At 42.0% G+C, this 21248-nt stretch overlaps 2 protein-coding genes across 4 annotated transcripts; both read right to left on the bottom strand.

Moving 5' to 3' along the window:
* Positions 1 to 694: 694 nt before the first annotated feature.
* On the bottom strand, positions 695 to 17981 carry tlk2 (tousled-like kinase 2). Of its 3 annotated transcripts, none has more exons than XM_060040425.1 (21): positions 17844 to 17981; positions 16072 to 16154; positions 12789 to 12860; positions 12289 to 12358; positions 12138 to 12181; positions 11876 to 11974; positions 11326 to 11427; positions 10649 to 10741; positions 9651 to 9761; positions 8805 to 8941; positions 8453 to 8605; positions 8256 to 8322; positions 8056 to 8153; positions 7702 to 7783; positions 7134 to 7225; positions 6886 to 6975; positions 6546 to 6715; positions 6173 to 6311; positions 2530 to 2641; positions 2317 to 2424; positions 695 to 2045 (listed from the first exon to the last, which is right to left on the bottom strand). In XM_060040425.1, exons 2-21 carry the CDS (start codon positions 16150 to 16152, stop codon positions 1872 to 1874), a joined length of 2094 nt encoding a protein of 697 aa, XP_059896408.1. In that variant the 5' UTR covers positions 16153 to 16154; positions 17844 to 17981; the 3' UTR covers positions 695 to 1871. The 3 variants fall into 3 exon arrangements, with proteins under 3 accessions (XP_059896408.1, XP_059896405.1, XP_059896415.1); XM_060040422.1 differs by having other exon boundaries at positions 17226 to 17853; XM_060040432.1 differs by lacking the exons at positions 11876 to 11974; positions 17844 to 17981 and adding an exon at positions 17226 to 17827.
* A 220-nt stretch (positions 17982 to 18201) lies between these two features.
* Positions 18202 to 21126, bottom strand: mettl2a (methyltransferase 2A, methylcytidine). Its single transcript, XM_060040441.1, has 9 exons — positions 20928 to 21126; positions 20685 to 20773; positions 19920 to 20188; positions 19604 to 19653; positions 19421 to 19481; positions 19199 to 19338; positions 18993 to 19099; positions 18827 to 18892; positions 18202 to 18714 (listed from the first exon to the last, which is right to left on the bottom strand). The coding sequence occupies exons 1-9, from the start codon at positions 21077 to 21079 to the stop codon at positions 18551 to 18553; spliced, it is 1098 nt and encodes a 365-aa protein (XP_059896424.1). The 5' UTR covers positions 21080 to 21126; the 3' UTR covers positions 18202 to 18550.
* Positions 21127 to 21248: the final 122 nt, after the last annotated feature.

The following is a 21248-nucleotide window of genomic DNA, read 5'->3' as shown; positions in this document are numbered from 1 at the left end:
CCTGTTGACTAGAGTGATCGACTGCATACTCTTCCTTGCAGAAAGAAACCTGCCACTGAGGGGGACAAAATGCACAGTTAGGACATCCTAGAAATGGAAATTGTCTGGGTATCCTTGATCTCTTATAGCACGGTATGATGTTACACTGGCAGAGCATCTTCGAAAGGCTGCCTCTAAAAAAACACCGGATATCTGTCCTGGTGCACTCAAAATGAATTTTTTGATTCGATATCAGTGTGTTTTAGGTGCCTGCTATGTGTCTGCATACCCCCCAGAAAGTAGGCAGTTGCGCCACTGGCCTTATGTAATACTTACGTTATTATTTTTCCTATAATCGCCACTTTAGCCGATAAGACACACCAGGCAATAATAAACCTGAATTGTTTCTCCAGAAGGTGGGTTGGAAAATGTAATAAACTAACGAAAAGGAAAAACATGAAATCAAACACAAGAAATATATTCGATGAATATTATATAGGCTACATGATGTAAATAAATAAACGTAACAGTTAAACGCCGATGGAAAAGTTCCCGGTTCGAGCTGCAATGTGTCCGTGTGCTCTGAAGTTATCATTACCATTTGGAGATTTAATAAAACTTATGCAACACGTCCTTTTTTATTTTTGGCAAGCTCAGAATGTGTTGCCATAATCAGCATTAAAAGCAAAGACATAAAAGCAAAGACCACAAAATACAAATTTTAACCAATAGGATTTAATGGTTGATGCAATTCTTTGCTAAGGCCCAATCTCTCCCCCGCCAAACAGTACTATTATAAGGTAAACCAGTCCCTTGCATTTTAATGGCGAAAAATAAAACATAACTAAATAAATAAGTGTGTTTATGGAACAGAGACCAATTAAAACAGCTCTCATTGAAGGCAACTTGAAAAAAAAATGGGGTCCATGAAACTGGTAAAATCGAAGATTTAAAATAATAAAAAAGAAACGAAAAAAAAAAGGATGATTCAACATCTTCCGCTTGATATCAAGCAACATGAACTCTTAAACCATTCAAGATCCAGTGGAACACTGCCACCAACTGGAAGTTGCAAGCTTTGGTCACAGGAGTTTTGAGAGGACACTTGAGAGCGGGGTGTGTGGGCGAAAGGGGTGGATGGGTGGAGAAGTGTAGCTTCTTTGCCGGCCCACTTAACAAGCAGTCTGGTTCTGGAATTAAAACAAGGACCAGGCTTTAGGTTCTGTACACTTACAGGCATATAGACTGGCACTCCCGGTTGGGTTCAGGGGTGTAGGAAGCAAATAATTTTTTGGGAAACTGAAATAAATAAATAAATGGGGGGCTCAAATGGACCTGGGTCCAGAGCAGTTCATGCATACGCGTGTGTATTAGGTTTGCCTGTTTGTCTCTTTACATGTAGATTGGAGGGCTTTGTCAACTTCTTTCAAGCTGAGGCATTTCTAAAAAGTATTTTCTTTCGCTCTCAGGCTCCTCCGGAAATAATTAGCATAACAATATAAAATCTCAAAAGCAGAACCCCTAACTTCTCACCAAACGTGCCATCACGCCCGGTCCCCCCCCCTGCTCTGCCGGGTAGTCTAGGGCTTTGACCCCCAGACCAACTCCACCCTGATCTGTTGGGTGGGAGAGAGGGTGTAGGGGGGATGGGTTGGTCGGACACATGGGATAGAGGCGTTGCGGGTTGGAGAGGCCAACCCCTAGCGCAATCCGTGACCCCCGCATCACGTGACCCTCCCCTTTGCCAGTAACGGGGCCGTTTCTCTTCATCGCAACATGGCAAAGTGGGACACCGCTGAGGAGGGGATGACGAGGCTGATACTTCCACCTCCCTCTCACTCTCGGCCCCACCGCCACCACGGCTCAGGTCAGTACGTCATGGAGATGGGGGCTCAGTTTGAAGCACTGCTGTTGGAGGAGCTGGAGGTGGACGCCATGGCGGTGCCCGAGCCTCCCGAGGAGGCCACCGACTTGCGGATATGGGGCATGAGAAAGGGGTCACTGGCCAGCTGGTGCACGTCGATGCGGTCCTCTTTGCGGTAGACCAGGCAGCGCTTTATAAAGGCCTGGGCAGGGAGGGTACAAGTGCAGAATGTCAATGATGGTCGGATGTACATGTGAATAGGAGAATACTTATAATATAGAGTGAGCAGTTGAGAAGTTAACCGCAGGGAGCACAGCTTAAAAACATAAGATGGACAAAAATTCTGTGCACTGATTGACGGACACTGTATCGGGTGATATCCCTTCTACACATTGGTAACAGACATTAGCTGGGTTGTGGTGAGTTCTGTGGCCCATCTGAGGTAGGAATGGTACGAGCAGATATTTCTTTACCTTTGCTTCAGGTGTGACTACTGGCTTTGGGGGGAATTGCACCTCGGTTGCCTTCAGTATTGTGTTTTCCTGCAGGATGTCCTGCTGGGACTGGTTGTGACCGAAAGGCTGCGGGAAGAAACACACTCGCATCAAATATGGCTCCCAGGCGAGGGATGAAGAGGGTAGGATCAGCTCACACGGGGATCTCGGGATCTTAATGCTTTGTCTCACCTTGCGACCATACAAGCACTGGTAGAATATGACTCCCACTGACCACACATCCACCTTGCTGGATATTTTAGGAGGCTCCTTGCCAACCACAAAGCACTCTGGGGGCAGGTACCTGAAAAAGCAAAATATTAATAACGTCTAGGGGTGTGCATCTCTCCTGTATAGGACGATCTGATACACATGTAGATACATGCGCTACGATACGATTCAAGGACGATACATGTTAATACGGAACGATTCGATGTGATTCGATGAGATATGATTCAATCTGATACAGTTAATATTCATCTTCTATTCATTAAAATAAGTCTTCTATAAAAGAGACATTTCCTACTTTCAAATAGATATATGGTATAGGGACCATGGAATCATACGGTTATATATTTGTTTCTTTATGGCATGGGGGGAAATGGAAGACAAATGTATCAATTTAAAACTACATGTCTATTATATTTAAAGACTTGATTGCTGTCAGACACAATTTAAAAATAGTGAGGCTTTTGTCAATAATCCCCTTTTGTCAATCGTTTCACCATTTTCAGACATGTTGTATTGTTTAATGCTATTTTTTCAGCAAGACGTGGAGACGCTCCCGCAAAAATAACCAAACTGATCTGTCCACTTCCTCACATTCATTTCCTTCCTGGAAACGGAATGAAATGAGATGAAAATGCCGTCTTGATATCAGGCTAAAGCTTTACTCAACCGATTTGAAACGTTTAAATCGGTGCATCGACTGATTCTTGGTCATTTTTTATTAATTCAGGGGCGCACTTATCGATGTAGTCGCATAGTATTGATCCAATCGGATACCGATTCGCATCGGTAAATCATTACACCCCTATTAACGTCATTATCAAAGTTGATATTGCATTGAAAGGAAGAAGAAGACAAAAAACTGTAAAGCAATAGAAATTGGTTCCAATTAGTTGAAGCCTTAAATTATCCACAGCAAAATTATTGCTTAGAGTTTCATATTATGATGAAGGAGAAAATAAAGGGTGATCGTCATAGTGTGCCGTCATGGTACGGAGGTGTGGGCGGCCTTGAGAAACCAGATTTTGCCAACCCCCTGTAGAGTCGGGAGGGCAACGATTTTTTCACACTGGTTTGATATCATCAGGTCTGACTTGCGTATTGTTACAGGGACTATGACAGAAAACTGCTTTTACAGTGGCAGTAGCAATTGGGAAGAAACAAACTCCCCATTACTTGTAACGGATTGCTTGGATATCTTAGATTAAAATGCTGATAATCAGTTGACAAGTTTTCTTACTTTAGAAATGGCTTAAATGGCTGCCTAGCTATTTACCAGAGCAACCGGTCCTTTTGTCTAACCTGCTGAAAAACAGGCATGTAACGGTGCTTGAAACATTTTTTTCAGTCAAAATAACCGTTCAAAAAACACTTTGTAACTGAGAACTTTGAAATTTAGCCTTAAAAAAATAAACATAACAGTCAAAAAGAAAAATGTTTAAATGTAAAATAATGTACAGATATGTATCCAGCCATTCAAAAGTTTTGTGATCATTTTACGCTAAAATCGAAATCGCGATCAAAATTCGATTAATCGCCCAGCTCTTACAGAGGGGTCTCTGTTACACAAATCTCACTCGTGGAACTCATTCCCATTGTATGGCACAGACTAGGCCATTTTTTGAATACCTGAAGGACCACACATACCTAAACAAAAATGAAGAAACATTCAACTTTTGATAGTTTAGTGTTTGAAGGAAACGAGTTTGCAAAGACCACACAGAACATTGACCGAATCAATTCCCAAACAACCGAGTTTTGATTTTCAAAACCCAAACACTTGAAATTTATTGCGAGATAGCAATTGTGATTTGCATCAGTGGAAACAAACATGGCGAACATCTTATGGAACTCAGGACGAAGTTATGGAGACGGCATGAAAATGGACTGTACATGTCTCTGGGTTTTCCCCCGCAATGTTTATATTCACGATTTAGAAATCGGTGCTGCCAGCTAAGGTTTAGGGAAGTCAAACACAACTAATATGAATGGATGTGTTCCCGCGAGATTTAGCGAGTTTCAGAAAATGAGCAGATAATTGGACAGTGGAGTCTTCATGCGTGTGCCTCTGCATGTTGAGTCTCCTAGTGTGAACCACCGACCCGACAGCAAGCAAAGACTGCTCGTCCAGACCCATCCTGTAATGTGTACTTGCTGAAATCGGCCTCAACTTTAAAAGTCCCCTAGTGGGAAGGAGAAGGATTCACAAATGTATTTTGTGATTTATATATAAATGACTCTTCTCACAAATACATTTCAATGCACACACAAATGTGTATTGTGTTAAATAAATGTAATATAAATCCATAAATATAGGAAATAAAAATACATTTACAATTTTCATACAAAATGTATTTTGGATGCAGTTACATTTATATACAAAATGTTAGACTTCAATTTACAAGACGCTTTTCATTTGTGAATTTATTTGCATTTGTGTGTGAACTGGTCTGTATATATATGTGGATTTTTGAGACTCTCCTGACGTGGCTGGATTCACAAATGCATTTTTTCAGCAAGGAACTCTCTGTAGCCAATCAGATGCCTCCCTCGTTTTCAGCCTATCACATGACTGCAGTGACTTGGACGTTTTTGGATGTCGTTGCCGTTAAAGTACTATTAATAATCATATACTACTTTAATGGCACAGACAATCCGAAACCCCGGCCGAAACTAGAAGGAAAAAGTGTTCAGTTCAAACCGTGACGCAGCTTTTACTTCTTCGCCACCTTAAGAGTTTGTTATGTACGATCATTCAAAAACCCCATGTTATTTCCCATAGACATTTGACTGAGGGAACCGGCAGGCTCGGAGGCGGGACTAAGAGTGATTGGCTAAGAGTTCCTTGTTGAAAAAAATGCATTTGTGAATCCAGCCACGTCAGGAGTCTCAAAAATCCACATATAAATACAGACAGTCCACACACAAAGTTCACAAATGAAAAGCGTCTTGTAAATTCAAGTTGAACAGTTTGTATAAATGTAACCACAGCCAAATACATTTTTTATGAAAATTGCAACAAAAAAAAATCATATATTTATGAATTTATAATACATTTAATCAAAACAAGACAGATTTGCATGTGAATCAGAAATGTGTTTGTTAAATTTATTTTTGTTTATGGATTTATTTTACATACCGATATCCATTTGTGTATGCATTGAAATGTATTTGTGAGAGGAGGGTCATTTATATAATCACAAAATACATTTGTGAATCCTTCTCTGTGCATTCATTATTAATGAGACTGTTCTGACCCCATACTAAGGGTCTTTGGCTGAAAGTGTCTGCTAGATGACTAAACATTCCAAAGTACAAGTAATAAACCATGACGGGGTGTCTTGTAATTGGAAAATCATGTAAATCATGTAAATCAGGGGGTGGGGGTGGTAATGCGACTGCTTGCAACTCCAAATTTGAGTGCTTATAACACCAAAAATGGAGATAGTTACTTTAATCTATAACGTTATTGTTGTTTTATCAACTTAAACAGCGGAAATTTTAAGCTTATGATACTTCGGGGATATTGCAAATTAACAAAAAGTGTGCATCAGCGATGTGAAATAATGTAATCAATTAACTTGAAAAACATATTTGGATCTTTTACCAGTATGTGCCTGCTCCTTGGGACGTCAGCTCCATGCCGTCCACAGAGTTGTAACTGTCATCATCCATGATCTTGGACAGGCCGAAGTCTGTGATTTTGATCTCTCCACAGGCCGTTCCGTTCACCAGAAGGATGTTACCTGGACCACAATCACAACAACAAACGGCTATTTTGTGTTCCTTTCTTACCATGTCCAACAGTTGAGCACCGGGCCAATGGATCTACCTCATACAAAAATACAATTCCATACCCATTCTACTTGACCAACATTTGATTTGGTTTAACAAAGTCTCATTTGCAATCCTGGTTAATGTACAATAACAGAGGTAGAATTTGCTTGGGTATGGCTGTTGGGGTTGGGTCGGGGGCAGACCTGGTTTGAGGTCATAGTGGATGATGGGCGGTCGGATCTCGTTAAGATACTTGAGGGCGTTGACAATCTGCATTATGATGGAGCGGCCCTCCTTCTCCGACATGAGCTTGTGCTGCTTCAGATAGAAGTCAAGGTCGTTCCCCTCACAGTACTCCAGAACCGTGCAGAACCTGGGACAGAAAGAGGAAACAAAAACAATGCAGGGTTAGATGAGGCATGGCTGGTTTGGAACCGCCTCAGAAATATTCATTAGATCCACGTTCCAATGTAATTGGTTGAGGAATGCGTGATAGAGCTGGCCGAGGATGTTTTGCAAGCGCGAGAGACGAGAAGGACTTACGAGTCGGTGTCAAGTGAAAAGTAGTCGTAGAGGCGGACTATCCGCGGGTGATCAAGCTCTTTGTGAATTCTATACTCCCGGCACGCATGTCTGGAACAGAGAGGAAAATACTGGATATATTTTTGCCCAGATTATCTTAAAATACAGAGTTAATAGCACAACTTTCTGTGTTGATGTAACTTCGACAGTGTGTTAATGTAACTTTTGACAGAGAATGGCCCCTCATTAATAGAAAACAAATCACACACTTGTGATAGTTCTCCTTCTTCTCGTCCCTCCAGTTCTTGTTCAGCTGGTGGATTTTGACCGCGACGTACCGCTGTTCTGTCAGGTCAAATGCCTGCAACACAAATGCTTAATTATTCGAAGGTTTCTTCGCTTGTTGGGAATTTTTTATAACCCAGAGGCACTGGACCATAGATACTTCATTTTTTTGAAACGCATCAACTATCAGAAAGGGTCACATTGGACAAGTTGAAATCTTCACATGATTGCACAATAGTCAGAGGAATCTCAGGCAGAATGTTAACCATGCTGGGAAGTTCATTGTTAATCTAGCAAACAAAACATCCAATGTTGCTTATCTCTTGTGATAAGGGAAAGTTATGAATAACATATACAACATATAACATAACAACAATACAACTCTTGACATATCAGTAGGCGTTTATATTATATCAAAAAAGTATATTATCCAGAAGTACAGCTTCCCCCCCCCCCCATCAAAAGCCCGATTACACAAACATATCAGTGGAGATGTCTATCCAGACGTCATGTTATCCTGAACGGAAGATATCTTTGAGAGGGCAACAGCACCTTATAAACTTCACTGAAGCCACCTCGCCCGAGAAGGTGGAGCAGCAGGTAGCGGTCGTTGAGGGTCGGATGATCTTTGAATCTTGAAGGGAAACGTAAGAAAAAATAACCACCTACTATAGTATTCTAAACACTGCAGCCATCTAGTGTAGTACCAGTCATACCAGTGTTATTCAAGTTAAGTATAATATCTGTCTATTATGGACTTGATTGATATTATATTTATATTAGAGTGATCTAGTACAGTTTAAGTTTGATATACACCTGATCTTATAGACATCAGTAAGAGACGGCTAATTAACATAGATTAAGTCTAAACAAGGTGGTGAACTGCAGACAATGAAAGCAACCCACTGAGAGTTGTCTTCGTTGTGGATTCTCTTTAGCTCCCTAATGTGCAGGTTCCGGACACGTTCCAGCCTCTCCAGCTCTGCCTGGATCTCAGCCTCCTCCTGCAAGGGGAAGGCCAGGTGTCACACAAAGGTCCCCTCATCCAGAAGGACATTCGGACATCATCGTGACGTTTGAACAATGAACAGGTAAAAAACACCTACCTTTTTAAGATGCCCTAATCTCAGTTTAAAGATCTCCTCCTGTTCGTGGTACTCTGCCTGGGATAACCTGTGAGGATATAAAACACAGTGTGTTTTTTGGCATTGATGACACAGACACACACACACACACACAAACACACAGACACACACAGAAACACACACAGACACACACAGTAGAAGGGAGAAGGGCGCCGTACGCTTCGCTCTCTGCCCCGTTGGCCTTGCTCTTGCGTTTGTTGGGCTCCAGGCTCAGGGGGGGAGTCTGGGCCATAGAGGGCGGCTTGCGCTTGGCCAGGAGCTTCCGCTGCCTCTCGATGTCCTCTCGCTGAGAGTTGATCCTCTCCTGCTGCCTGTGAACGCACAAGGACCGGCAAGGGGAGAGAGAAACAAGTCAGAAATAGCCGCAATTAAATTCCTAGAACAACAAGTGCAGCGAATACACATGGCTGATATGTCGGTGAGGATAAGATTGAGGAAGAGAGGGGGACAGAGAGACAAAGCAGATGGGAGATAAATAGGAGACCGAAGAGAGGCTAATGAGGTTTTCACTTGATGAGGTTCTGGAAGGCGTATCCGTCCGTCCACTGCTCTGTGAAGGAGGCCCCATGTCGGACGGTGGTGAAGTGGCCCAGCCGAAGCCGGTCCTGCATGCTCTTGTCTCGGCAGGCCATTTTCTCTTGCTTTGACTGAAACAATGCAAAAATAAGGAAAAAAAGAAATCAATACACATCACATAGTCATGTTATCAGACATCCTATTATTCCCATATTCAACACTCTGGGCCAGGCTGTCCAAATGCAACTGCGCATATGTGCCATTATCTGAAGATGCTGATTAAATAAGAAATATAAAAAAAACGATGCACCCTCAACCAATAAATGGCATGTTTCTCCTCCCCATCATGACGCCTAGCCTGGGAACCATACAAATCTGCAAACTCATGTTTGATTGCTCTCGCATAGAAGTCAGGCCCCCCTCATGTTCAGACAGATTTAAAGCAGGTCTGGCCGGGGTCAGGCCAATCACAACTCTTTATCTAATACGGGGAGGGTTTAATACGATGACATCGTATTAAGCATCGTATATTGTTAAGCATCATTAACAACCAAGATGGCTAACGTGGATTTGTCACGTGTTCCAGGCCAGAGGCATTTTTGACTGCGCCTATGAAAAACAGCCTTTTTAAACATTAGTCTGAGAGGCTCCTGACTAATAGACATTTGCGAATTGGTCAGGCTGTTTGTTGCCATTAAGGGCACGACTGGCAAGTTTGTCACTTTGGCAATATCGGTTTAATTTTTCTTATCAACACTATCAAGTCTGGGTTCTCAATTGAACACAATTGATAAATAAAATCCCACAATTGGGAATTGCATGAATGGTGGTGGTACATACCTTCTCAATCAGCAGCTTCTTGGACATAGTCACACACTTGTTGAGACGCTCCTTGTATCGCTCCAGCATGCGCTGCTGCTCGTCTATCTGCCGCCGTAGGTCACAGTTCGCCTGCCGCAACACACGCAGAATTACAGGAAGGTCAGAATCAAACGTACTCTGTTCATGTACAGAGTAAACAAATGGACACTCACTGGTTACTGGTGAGTGTACAATTTGTATACTTTCACATCAAGCTCTGTGATTAAGGAACAAGATATTTGAAGGCCTTGTGAAGCTGAACGGGGCATCAACATCGGCAGTGTAAGAGGGTTTAATTCCAAATATGATAAAGTTTCCAGTCATTATTGGTATTGGTGACAATCAATGGGGATTCCAATCGCCATTGAATGTTGATATAGTTAGAGAGGACATTTGTTACCATCTCCATACGACAACATCATGCGATGACAACCCCATCGGTGACAATCGGAGGCATTTGAAGAAGATGATTTAGACTGTCAAGAAGGAAACTTCAGGATACACGCTTAGCAGCTCCACTTAAAGTGCATTCACCCCAAAAGCAAAGCAGATTTTTGGGGTGGGTCAATAAGATAAAGTTGGCAATTTTTTGGAGCTTATACTCACGTGAAGAACAAAATTTCATGAAAAACCTAATTTATGTGTGGCCTCCAGAAAAAAAATGAAATTTGGTGTGAAATTGTACTGAGGCTGTGTCATGAAGGCCCGTCTGCATCGAGACTCTCGGCGTTGGGTTATCTGACGTCTCTTATTTCCAACAACAAGTACAGTGGCTATCTCGGCCAGAACTGGCGGAAAGAAACGTTGGCGTTTATGCGAGGTAAGCCCCTTGTTCTTAACGTGAGTAAATGCTTGTGGTTCACACGTTCTTTCGAGTAACTCAAATTGAAAAATCGCTTCGCTTTTGGTGTGAACACAGCTTAAGTCTCACCCATAAGGCAAAGCACATCTAAGAGACTGTAGGAAAAGACTAGTACCCGCAACAGATCATCAATTCTTCCCTCTTTCTTTTCAAGGTCAGAGTTCTTGTTGTTCTCCATTGCAGTTAGCTTCTCTATCGTAAGGTCGGACTACAAGACAGAGAAAAACAGAACAGACAGAAGTTATGAAACAAACCAAAAATACTTTTGCAAGGTAATACATAATGCTACTGAATTTATACCCCCCCAAAAAAACCAATATAGATACAATAGTTGCTTATTTTCATTTAAGATGTAGTTTGGCAACTTCACAGTAACTATTGATGTAAACTTGTTTGTAAGCTACAGAAAAGCACTGAAGGCGACAAATTGAAAACTACTGGTCGTGATATTGTTATTGTTGAATCATAGTTCAAATGGGTCTGGGCAATTGTCCTTGATAGAGTGATACATAATTCAATGTTGTTATTTTTTAGTCCTGGAAGAGAAGGGTTGGCAATTTTCATACATATGGGGATTTGTGTTCTCAATGCTTTGTTTATTCAAAAATAGTTGTAACATCTACACTGTTAATTAGCTTCCAAGACATCTGCACATAAAAAAAACACATACAATTTACACATGTATTACTATATTGGCTTATGAATTCATATGAAATCATTATCCTCATTTGGATATTAATCTATCATATGTGTATTATATCGCATGATATTTTCGGGCGAGATTCGAGGTACCTGTGTGGCTTTGTGAAACAACTGCAGAGTGACAGATTTCAGAGAACACGTTAATTGCTCAGTGTTAGCTGAACCAATAGATGAGGGACTTCCTTGCTGCACCTAAGAGATACACAAGCACATAAAAATAGTTTGTTAAAAGGTGGTATTGGTAATGAATAGCAAGTCAGTAAACTAAAAAAACAACATCCAAAAATGACAAGATAACATTCACTTTAGGTCAAATTACTACAATTGATTACTCTAAATCAGTTATACCATTCTTATTATTCTGAAACGTTTAATATTGTTCAATAAATTAACGCTTCCAAACCGATTGATACACGCTCTATGCATGAAGTACTAAAATAAAATGTACTTTCTGTGGCCAAGCTGTGTACACTAAATCATGTCTTGCAGAATTGGTATGCGGTGACGTCGTACTGGCTAAAATGGTTTTATCACCCAGACCAGTATTTTCCTTCAAGACTGCATGAGTGCATGGTGTCATGAGAAGCTGCAGCAAGGTAAAGAAGGCCAGAAGAAGAGATGTAAAAGCAAGCAGGCTCACCGTGACAGGGGGGTTGGAGTGGGAATGCTGGGGGGAAGAGCGAGCCACTGGGGGAACCCCCCTGGCAGGACTGGTACCAGGGCCACTGCCTCCCGCAAACTTACAGGAAGAGAGGACGTGCAGTGAGCAAGGCCGAAGAGATCAGAAGCCGAAACGAAATTTTCGTGAAAAAATGAGGACTGAAAGTTATGCGGCGTCCTGGGCTTTTGAAGAGAGTACATAGGAAACATAGAAAAATGGGGACAATTTGCAGCAAACTCACCTCAAAGTAGTCACTAATCTTGTGTCCCCTTGCGCCTGCTTTGCCTGGAACAGAGACAACAATCAGTTAAGGATTGGGGGTTTGTACGCTGTATCTTGTCGAGAACACGATGGGGCAGAGAGAACCACGCACAGAGAACAGTCGATCTCACCTTGTGTGCCGTCGAAAGGGTCTGCTTTCCGTTTTCTTGACCTCTGATCGTTCACTTTCTTTTCTGGAGTCTGTTGAAATAACCGTTACAAAGTAAGACAAATCAATGCATACAATTACATAATACAGAAATATCCTTTCCATTATTCCATCATCATTTTGCATTACATTCCGCAACATTCCTATTTTATTTTTGCCATTATAATCACAATGAATAAATTAAAAAAATGGGGACTGTCAACCCAATACGATCTTATTACATTCCTAGCAATCAAGGATCCCTTGTACGTGTTGTTTCTCCCAAAAATATTTTCCTTTACCCAAATGGTTTAGACAGATATTCCTTGCCCCTGATTAGAGCTAAGGTTATGTGTTGAAAGGTAATGCTATAAAACATCTTGAAACCATAATCCAACAAAAAGTGGGCTACACAATTCAAGTTTCCACGATTGATGAATCAATATACCACCCATGTGACGCATGTGGCTGTGGGACACTCACCTCCAGCTCTCTATCACTGAGAGAGCCCACACTGCACAGACTCTGATTCGATGACTCATTTTGTCCAGAACCCTGTTTAGAAAAACATGGAGGTTAAGGGGTTGTATAAGAATATTGTGTCACTTTGTAGTGAATATATTGTAGGGAATATCTGAGATAAAGAGGAAAAAAATAAAACAAGAGGAAGAAGCAGCGCGGAGCACTATTATTTTGCCACTGCATGTAGGCCTATCAGTCCTTATGCCGGTTCCCAAGGTGATGCCTGTCAGTCATCCCATCAGAATTCAGCAGGCACTGCCCAATCAGAGAGAGATACTTATTCATTCAGAGCATAGCACACCAGTGCTCCCTCGCTGAACCTTCCTAAAATGGTTGCACAGCCGTGTGCTTCTTCATACGCATGTCACCTTACGATACCTCCTCCAGCCGTGTGCTCTTCACACCTCCCCGTTACAGTTAGCTTCTTCACCCTCCCGATAAGGAAGGAAAACAGATGCCACGCTATATGCAGCAAACACAATTCTGAACCTTTTCATTGCTTTGGTTAACGGGAAATGGGACTTTGGAACAAATTGTAAAAAAATTGTTACATTGTATTGTATGCTTGTAACCGTAGTCATGCTGGCTCTTAAGCCTCACAGGATATCAAACTTCTACCCCTACACACGTTCTACTGCTATGCTTACTTACTGACAATGGAAAGTCACCATGTGATAGTGTTATTCAAGGTCAAGGAAAAATAAACCTTCTCCCTTTTTCCAACAGTATCAGGGGTTTTTAGATAACCGACATCTCTCTCTCCCGCCCTCCCTTTGTATAAGCCCTATGCTAACGCATTACTCTCCGCATCCCTCAACACCGACAGCACGGCCCCATCAAAGTGGAAGCCTGTGCCACTGATGTCTTAGAGGGGAGCCGCTAGGGCTGTGCAATTAATCGAATTTCGATCGCGATATCGATTTTGGGGTCAAACGATCTCCAAACTCGTATAATCGAGTTGAAACGATTAATTTGACATTTTCCGTTTTACAGTAGGCCTAGAGAGTTTATGAAAGTTTATGAAAGAGACGCGCATGCGAAAGCATTCAACGCGGCGAGAGGGAGTACAATCTAACAGGCGTGCTGCATCAGGAAGTATGCCGTTGGCAGGAGGCGGGACATGCCAGTTAACCGCCAATCAGCAGCATCGACTGTTGACAGACATGTTGGAGTAGACCTACCGTGTGGAATATTAAAGTTTCAGTAACGTTACAGTTTGATGAACGATAACAAGCTCCTATAGCAGACTTTAACTAAGAGTTCTTTAAGGCAGAACTGCCAAGTACATCTTGTATATGTATTTCTGTTTAACAACAATATGATTTTTATTAGCCATCCAGTGATGTTGCTAGGTACGCGTCCTGCGTCCCTGACGCATTAAAATCTGAAAGGACGCACTAAACTCACTATCCATGCGTCCCGGGGACGCATCTAATTTTCCCCATGAAAAACGATACATTGTGAACATTAAACAACTCGTGTTTAATCACAGTAACTGGCCAAAGAAACCTTCTTGTGAGCAGATCGGACAAGCGCTGTTTCAACCCTCTGCGCATCTACTCGGCGCAGACGTGATCCCCTGTACAAAGTATCGCGACATGCTAATTTAGCCGCTACCAAAACAACTAGCTCGTCACCGCTGATTTCATTTCAACAATTAAAAATACGAACTTCATTGTAAATAAACCCACGTTTCCACTGCTCGATGCTGTGCTCATTCGTGTCGAATGAGCAAATCAAACAGGATTTTTTTGCAATCCTTCTGATTGAATATAAGTACATTTATGACAAAATCGTGAGGACTAGGCTTGTGAGACACACACACACACACACACACACACACACACACACACACACACACACACACACACACACACACACACACACACACACACACACACACACACACACACACACACACACACACACACACACACACACACACACACACACACACACACACACACACACACACACACACACACACACACACACACACACACACACACACAAATGTGGCGCTCGCGCGGTAATAGCTCATTGGCGCCACCTAGTGATCATTATGTGCAAATGCACAGCCTCTCATTAAAATGACTTAGGGGTCATTTGACCCCTCTTGCGGCGCTAGGAGTAAGTAAAAACGGCCCGGGGTTTCTAGTGTTAAACATGAACGGTTGAGTACTCCAGCTCTAACCATATCATACCACCATCAAGGAGTTTAACACTATTAATTTAATTTAAGAAATAGAATAATAATAAAAAAGAAACACATTTTTTAAACTGGGGAGTCGGAACCCATTGAATTTCTCAGGGACCCACCCAACTCGCCACCTGTGGGTCCCGGGGACTCACTACATTGAAAACCTATCAACATCACTGGCCATGTGTTTGTTATGGCTTTGTGACTTTTAACTTTGCTATGGAGAAATGCTGGGACCGTTGTTCTCTAGACATTAAATAGGGAATGTATTATTTCACGTATGTGTAGAACCTATTTAGAATGGCTGAGCCTGACCTTACATAAAAACGGCTGTGAAAGAGACTGGAGGCAAGCACTTCCCCTGCCTCCATGATGGGGGAGTGTGAGAGCATGTTTCTATGTCATAATTGATTGTGTCAATAAATGCATGTTTTCAAACTCAAAAATAATCGTTTGAATAATCGTGATATCAATATTGACCAAAATAATCGTGATTATGATTTTTCCCATAATCGAGCAGCCCTAGGAGCCGCCATTTTCTCTGCAGCAGCAGCCATGCCATGTTCCCGGATTGGTTCTGCCTACGGCTGGCATGGTGCCCACCCCTGGCACCGATGCCCCACTTCCTCTCCCTGTTCCAAGATCACTTTCATACAGGAGGCAGCCTCATCTGCCTTAAAACGCTGGCTCCACTCACACCTGGTCAACCAATCTGTCACACCCATCCCCCCCCCTCCCCCCGCTGTCTCCACCGATCCACCTCCTCCCACTGCTCCTGTCCCGTCTCTGGCCTTTTTTGGCAGTTACAGTCAGTCACATATACAGCCGTATTGCGATCAACAGAGGGACTCCATACACAAGCCAAAGAAACCAGACATGGCTGAACCTTCTCCAGAGAGACAGAAAGACGGGGGGGGGGGGTGCAAACTTGTCTGATGCCAAACAGTGAATTCACTGAGACAAAGAGAGAGAAAAATAGACACAAAGAACAAGTGACAAAAAGGAGTCGGCTACCTTACTCTAGCCCACACTTTGTGCACAAACCTTAGCTACACCAACGCCAGTAAATCGCGCCTCCAGCAGCTCCTGCCGCCGGGGGTCCAGGCTATGCAGTTCTTCCATCATGGCTGCAATGACAAAGTATTGAGGTTATAGGTTATGGAGAAGGGACAGGGCTGTCATATTTACATTGCCGTGACCGATTACTACTTTTAAAGTACTGGCTGTGTTAAGTCATGGCTGGTTCCATCTATATGAATAGGGTACACTCAGCTCTGACTCAACTATGACACTGATACCATGGCGAAATATTTTCCCCAGTGTCATTTGCATTTATTTATGATACCCTATTATTGTTTATTTAAAAACCTTGCCAAACAGAATTGTACGACAGAACAGAACATTCAAGACACAATATCAGTAATATCACAATATCGGTATAGTGCTGTCAGTAAGATTGTAGTTTCCAAACAAGATGTGAACATACCTTGCAACAACATTATAACATTGTTGTGTTATAATGTGATAACACAACACAACTCATGTTATTCAATTCGAGTCACAGTAAGAGGACCATTATGGTGGAACTATTACAAAGTCAAGCTTAATAAACGCCTTATATTAATGACATGTTGAGTTGAATTACACAGACAAAATCTTGAGTAGGTATACAATAATATGCATGTTGTTGCTTTGAATTCTGAGATTAGTTTTGATTTATCCCTAACACAGATAGCCTCTGCGTATTGTAAGTTGCAATGACCAGCAATAAGGGATGTAGAATATCTACCACGAGAAAAATATCGTACATTGATTAGAAATAGCTACTGAGATTAGCTAACGTGCAACATTTGCTAAAAGCTAGCAAGCAATTTATGAAGCTAACAGATTGGAAGCTAACTGATTGATAATGACATGTTATCAACCAAGAAAAACAGTCTAAGTGGTTGTTAATAGCAATATATATAGTCCAGAAGTGTAGAACAATACATATAGTTTTAATCGCCGTGTACATTTTCGCAAAATTGCACAGCTACCTAGCATGAATTGGCTAAAATGCTAACGTTGGACTGTCAAAAAGAGACACATTCTAGATACAGTGTTGTCATTCAATACGTGTTGTGCCACGATGTTTAAACTCGGGACACAGACAGTTTACAACATTTGCTTTGGAACCAATAGCACAGTAAGACACTTACTCTTATAAATATTGCCTGTAGTCCTCCGAAGAGCCAATTACTGCCCACAAATATCCCCGTTGTCTCTCCCCAGTGCTAGGCAGACACTCCCAAGCCAGGCCTCATACACCACCACGTCCCTCGCGTACTGACTCTACAAAATCAAGACGCGGGTAAGCAGCAGGGCTTCACGGCAGACAGCGGAGGTTTCCCTTTGAGGCCTCGAAAACCTGGGGGTATCCCAAACCCGCCTTTCAGCACTCCGTACGCGGGGATCCCCACACAATCACATTCCTTTCTTCGAGAACCACAACATCCATATAGCGGGTATCTTGTACAAAAGAATGGCCACCCTCTGGCCCCGGCGTGTTTTTTTTTTTATCTGCTGTAAATTAATTCTTCAAGCGAGGCACTTTCTCTTGTGCGAGATGATTTCAGTCCCGAATTTAATGTCGATCAAAATAAAGTTCGATACCTGGCGCGTTCCTCATCCTATGCAAAAAATGTTATGGCGGTTCCAATGCTATCATTTAATTTGAATTCGGATCGATTCGGTTTGGTTCTCATGTTTTTGCAATGTAAACAATAATCACTATCTCCTAATTTCTCGTGAGATTATTCAAGTATTTTCCTCCTCACCTCATTCTGTCCACGCCTGTCCCCCAAATCTCTTGTTTAGGGTAATGCCCATTCCTCAAAACCAAACAGCGCCCACCTTTCCTCAAATGTATCACTTGAAAAGAGCCGACATGAGCATGACCATACAATTTACTTTTTTCTATACATTCGAGGAAAAAAGTAGTTTGAGGCTAAATATTTTTCTACATCAAATTACTGCTCAATCTATTTGTACACCAAACAATGCACATAATTGTTCTATTCTGTTATTTTTGGATCAATGAGAAGATAAAGTAGTAATGAAGCTAAAATGTATTTGTTTTTTGTTGAGGTTATAAGTTAAAGTTTAGCCACAATTAAAGGCTCATAAAGACTCGAGTTGGAAAAGGGAATATTTTATTTCAAATACTAATCATTACAAATAACCTTTAGATTGATGAACATTTTTTAATACAATATTCAGATCAACTATTCACCGGCTCCAGGGTCCCAACGAACCACCAACACTTTTAAGTACAAGATGCAACTTTAAAGAGGCACAGTCATGACGCTGGTGACAGACTCCTTACCCTAGCTACCTTAGAGGTTTTCTTTCTTTTCATGTTTAACCAAATGCTCCTTACAAAAATCCTAACACCTTTTTGCCAAGTGTATATCTGCTTGTTTGTCGACATTTCTTTGGTTCTCGGTTTTTCTTCGGGGAACACGGTCTCCTTCTTGTTTCTGGCTCAACCCTGCGTGTCCTGGAGCTGGCTGTGAGCCTTGCGGTATTTGCACTGGATCCACACCCTGTACATGGTCAACTGTTTTCCTCGGTTCACCTGCAGCCTCCTGTCCACCAGGTTCTGCACCTTCTCGAGGCCTGCCAATGTGAACATCTCATTGAGCTCATCTGGGGGGAGAAATATCATGTTTAGCAATAATAAAAGACGCTTAAAGATAATATAAACCCAGCCGTACCATGTTGACATAAACACTCTCAAATCAGGTCTGTTTAACATCACCTTGTGTAAAGAAATAGACCCGCGTCCCATCACCCCTTACATAGAAGTTTTCAGATAGACATCTTCCTACAACAAACCAAGAACAGAGATTCGTCACTATGTCATTAGTCAACAATCTTCAGCCAAGAATGACAAAACAGATGTTTGCGAAACTCGCCGTGCAAACCTTTTTTGAAGCGCAGCTGTGCCATGTCGTAGCGGCCGTAGTCCCGGAGCAGCATCACCCCTCCGGGTTTGAGCAGGCGGGCCAATCTGCTGATAGAGGCCTGCATCCTGACGTGGGACAAGGGTGCATGGTGGGGGGGGGGGCACAGGATTTAATATCAGACAGCGAAAAGGAAATGGAGAGGGGGAAAAAAAGGGATTCCTTACTTGTTTGGGTGCAAAGCCGACAGCACAAATATAAGCACTAACACATTAAGGCTTTCGTCAGGTACAGGGAAATCTGCTTCCACGTTGCTCAAGTCGTGAACAAATGCAAAGCAGCGGTCAGGGTCGTAATCTGGATTAGCCTTGGGAACAAGATTGTCAGAATTGTTTCAGTTATTTAGACCAGAGATGTATGAAGGGTTTCTATCACCATATGTCTCTTACCTTGACTAGCTCTACCGCAGTACTCGAAAAATCACAACAGTAAACAAAGAGTTCTGGGTCACTGCAAAACAATAAATCATGTACAGAACATATAGCACATGTTTTAAGTCGATATAAACACTTGAGAGAAAAGTAGTAAGTTTTGCATTATAAATGCAAAAATATTTTCTTGTTTGTACTCACTTATTGGTTTTCAAGATAGGAAACACTGTGTTGCCCACACCACAGCCCACCTGTTAGATAAACATCACATTCACATTACGATTTGCCATCTCAATTTAATATTGACATCACCTCACACACACGCACGCACGCACGCACACGCACACACACACACACACACACACACACACACACACACACACACACACACACACACACACATGAATGATAACAGTACATGAATGGAATAATCAAAGTATTTTGAGCATGGCAGATGGATCAAGTAATAATTCTAAGTGCTTAAGAATTAAGTACTTTTCAAAGATTTTATCACTACCTCTAATATTCGGTACGAGGCAGAGGAGCCGGGGAATTCAGCATCCATGTTATGGAGAGCGCTGCCTTCATTGTTGTGTTCCTGCTTGGGAACCCCTGGCTGAATGTCTTCGGCGTTGGCTGACTCAGACAGGGATTCATGGCCGGGGTAACTCTTAGGGGCCAGCTCAGGGAACTCAGTGAAGAGCCAATGGCGGTCTTTAAAAAAGCGATTCTCGTGGATCGTGTAAAAGTCATTCCAGTACTCGTTTGCCCGGCAATCAAATTCATCTGCAAAAAGATAACGATTGAAAAAAAAGTGATTTAAAAATAAGACCATAGCTTTTTCTCAAGCCAATACAATAACACTAGTAAAAACATTCATTGACATGGGGGGTAAAAGGGGAGAGGGAAAAATATGGAATCTCTGAAATATTTGTGATACATTGAGATCAAAATCAACTGTCAGATTACTTGTGTAAAACCCTACTTTCCAACCTCCTTATATAGTGAGCAGGTCAAACACAACTATATTATGTTGACAAATCAGGCAGACCGAGCTGGCCAGAGTAATAACATGCGTTAACAGATATTTTTATGATGTTCTACGATTTATCAATTCAATTGTATTTGTATAGCCCTTACAGTTACAAAGTTATTGTTTTTCCAGAACAGTATATCTTTCCAAGTTATGATATATTGCCAAATTTAAACAAGGAGGTGATATTTTTGGAGTGTATTAGAGTTACTCTAATGTACAAACATCATGGGACATGCAAAAGTCAACCTTGCTTTTCTGTGGGGAGCGGCTCGCTGTTCTCTAGGACCTTCTTCTTGGCAGCAGCCTCTTGTTCCACTGTCCACTCCACATTGTCCCTTTAAAGATATAACATGCACTCAGATGCAGTATCTACACACCCATCACTTGGGCAAGTATAATTGGTATTATTATTATGAGTTAGCTATCGTAAATGGCTCAAACGTTGATGACCATTCAAATTGCCATTGCCTCAGGGAATGTTTTACATACCACGCGTTGTGCTGGAAGACTTGTCGAGGATCTGTCAAGAAACGTGTGCCAAACTGAGGTCGTTTTGCATCCCCATTCGAAGAATCGGTGAGAATTTCCCCGGCTTCCATGCCTTCTCTGTCCATTACATCAATAGCATGGGGCGCTGCCATGTTGGATTGGCGCGCCGGAAAGACGCGCAGCGTAGACTCTCACGGTAGCCTAGAAGTTCACATCCAATTTTTGGACTTATACACAATAAATTGAGTGCATTGCTATGAAAAAAATCGGTCTAAATAATTATACAAAATCATATAATTTCCCGTATGCATCATTGAAGGT

This window comes from Gadus macrocephalus, chromosome 2 (genome assembly GCF_031168955.1).
Source record: "Gadus macrocephalus chromosome 2, ASM3116895v1".
Lineage (NCBI taxonomy): Eukaryota > Metazoa > Chordata > Actinopteri > Gadiformes > Gadidae > Gadus > Gadus macrocephalus.
This window is presented reverse-complemented; position numbering and strand designations above follow the sequence as displayed.

What these genes read in the sequence shown, in the direction of transcription:
- tlk2 (XM_060040425.1), bottom strand. Translation starts at nt 16,152, where the DNA reads ATGATGGAAGAACTGCATAGCCTGGACCCCCGGCGGCAGGAGCTGCTG. An exon ending in GCTTCAGTGAAGTTTATAAG is followed by an intron (nt 7,226 to 7,701) that starts GTGCTGTTGCCC and finishes TTTGTGTTGCAG; the next exon opens with GCATTTGACCTGACAGAACA. An exon ending in AAGAAGGAGAACTATCACAA is followed by an intron (nt 6,976 to 7,133) that starts GTGTGTGATTTG and finishes TCTCTGTTCCAG; the next exon opens with ACATGCGTGCCGGGAGTATA.
- mettl2a (XM_060040441.1), bottom strand. Translation starts at nt 21,079, where the DNA reads ATGGCAGCGCCCCATGCTATTGATGTAATGGACAGAGAAGGCATGGAA. An exon ending in CCTATCTTGAAAACCAATAA is followed by an intron (nt 19,482 to 19,603) that starts GTGAGTACAAAC and finishes ATTGTTTTGCAG; the next exon opens with TGACCCAGAACTCTTTGTTT. An exon ending in TCGGCTTTGCACCCAAACAA is followed by an intron (nt 19,100 to 19,198) that starts GTAAGGAATCCC and finishes GTCCCACGTCAG; the next exon opens with GATGCAGGCCTCTATCAGCA.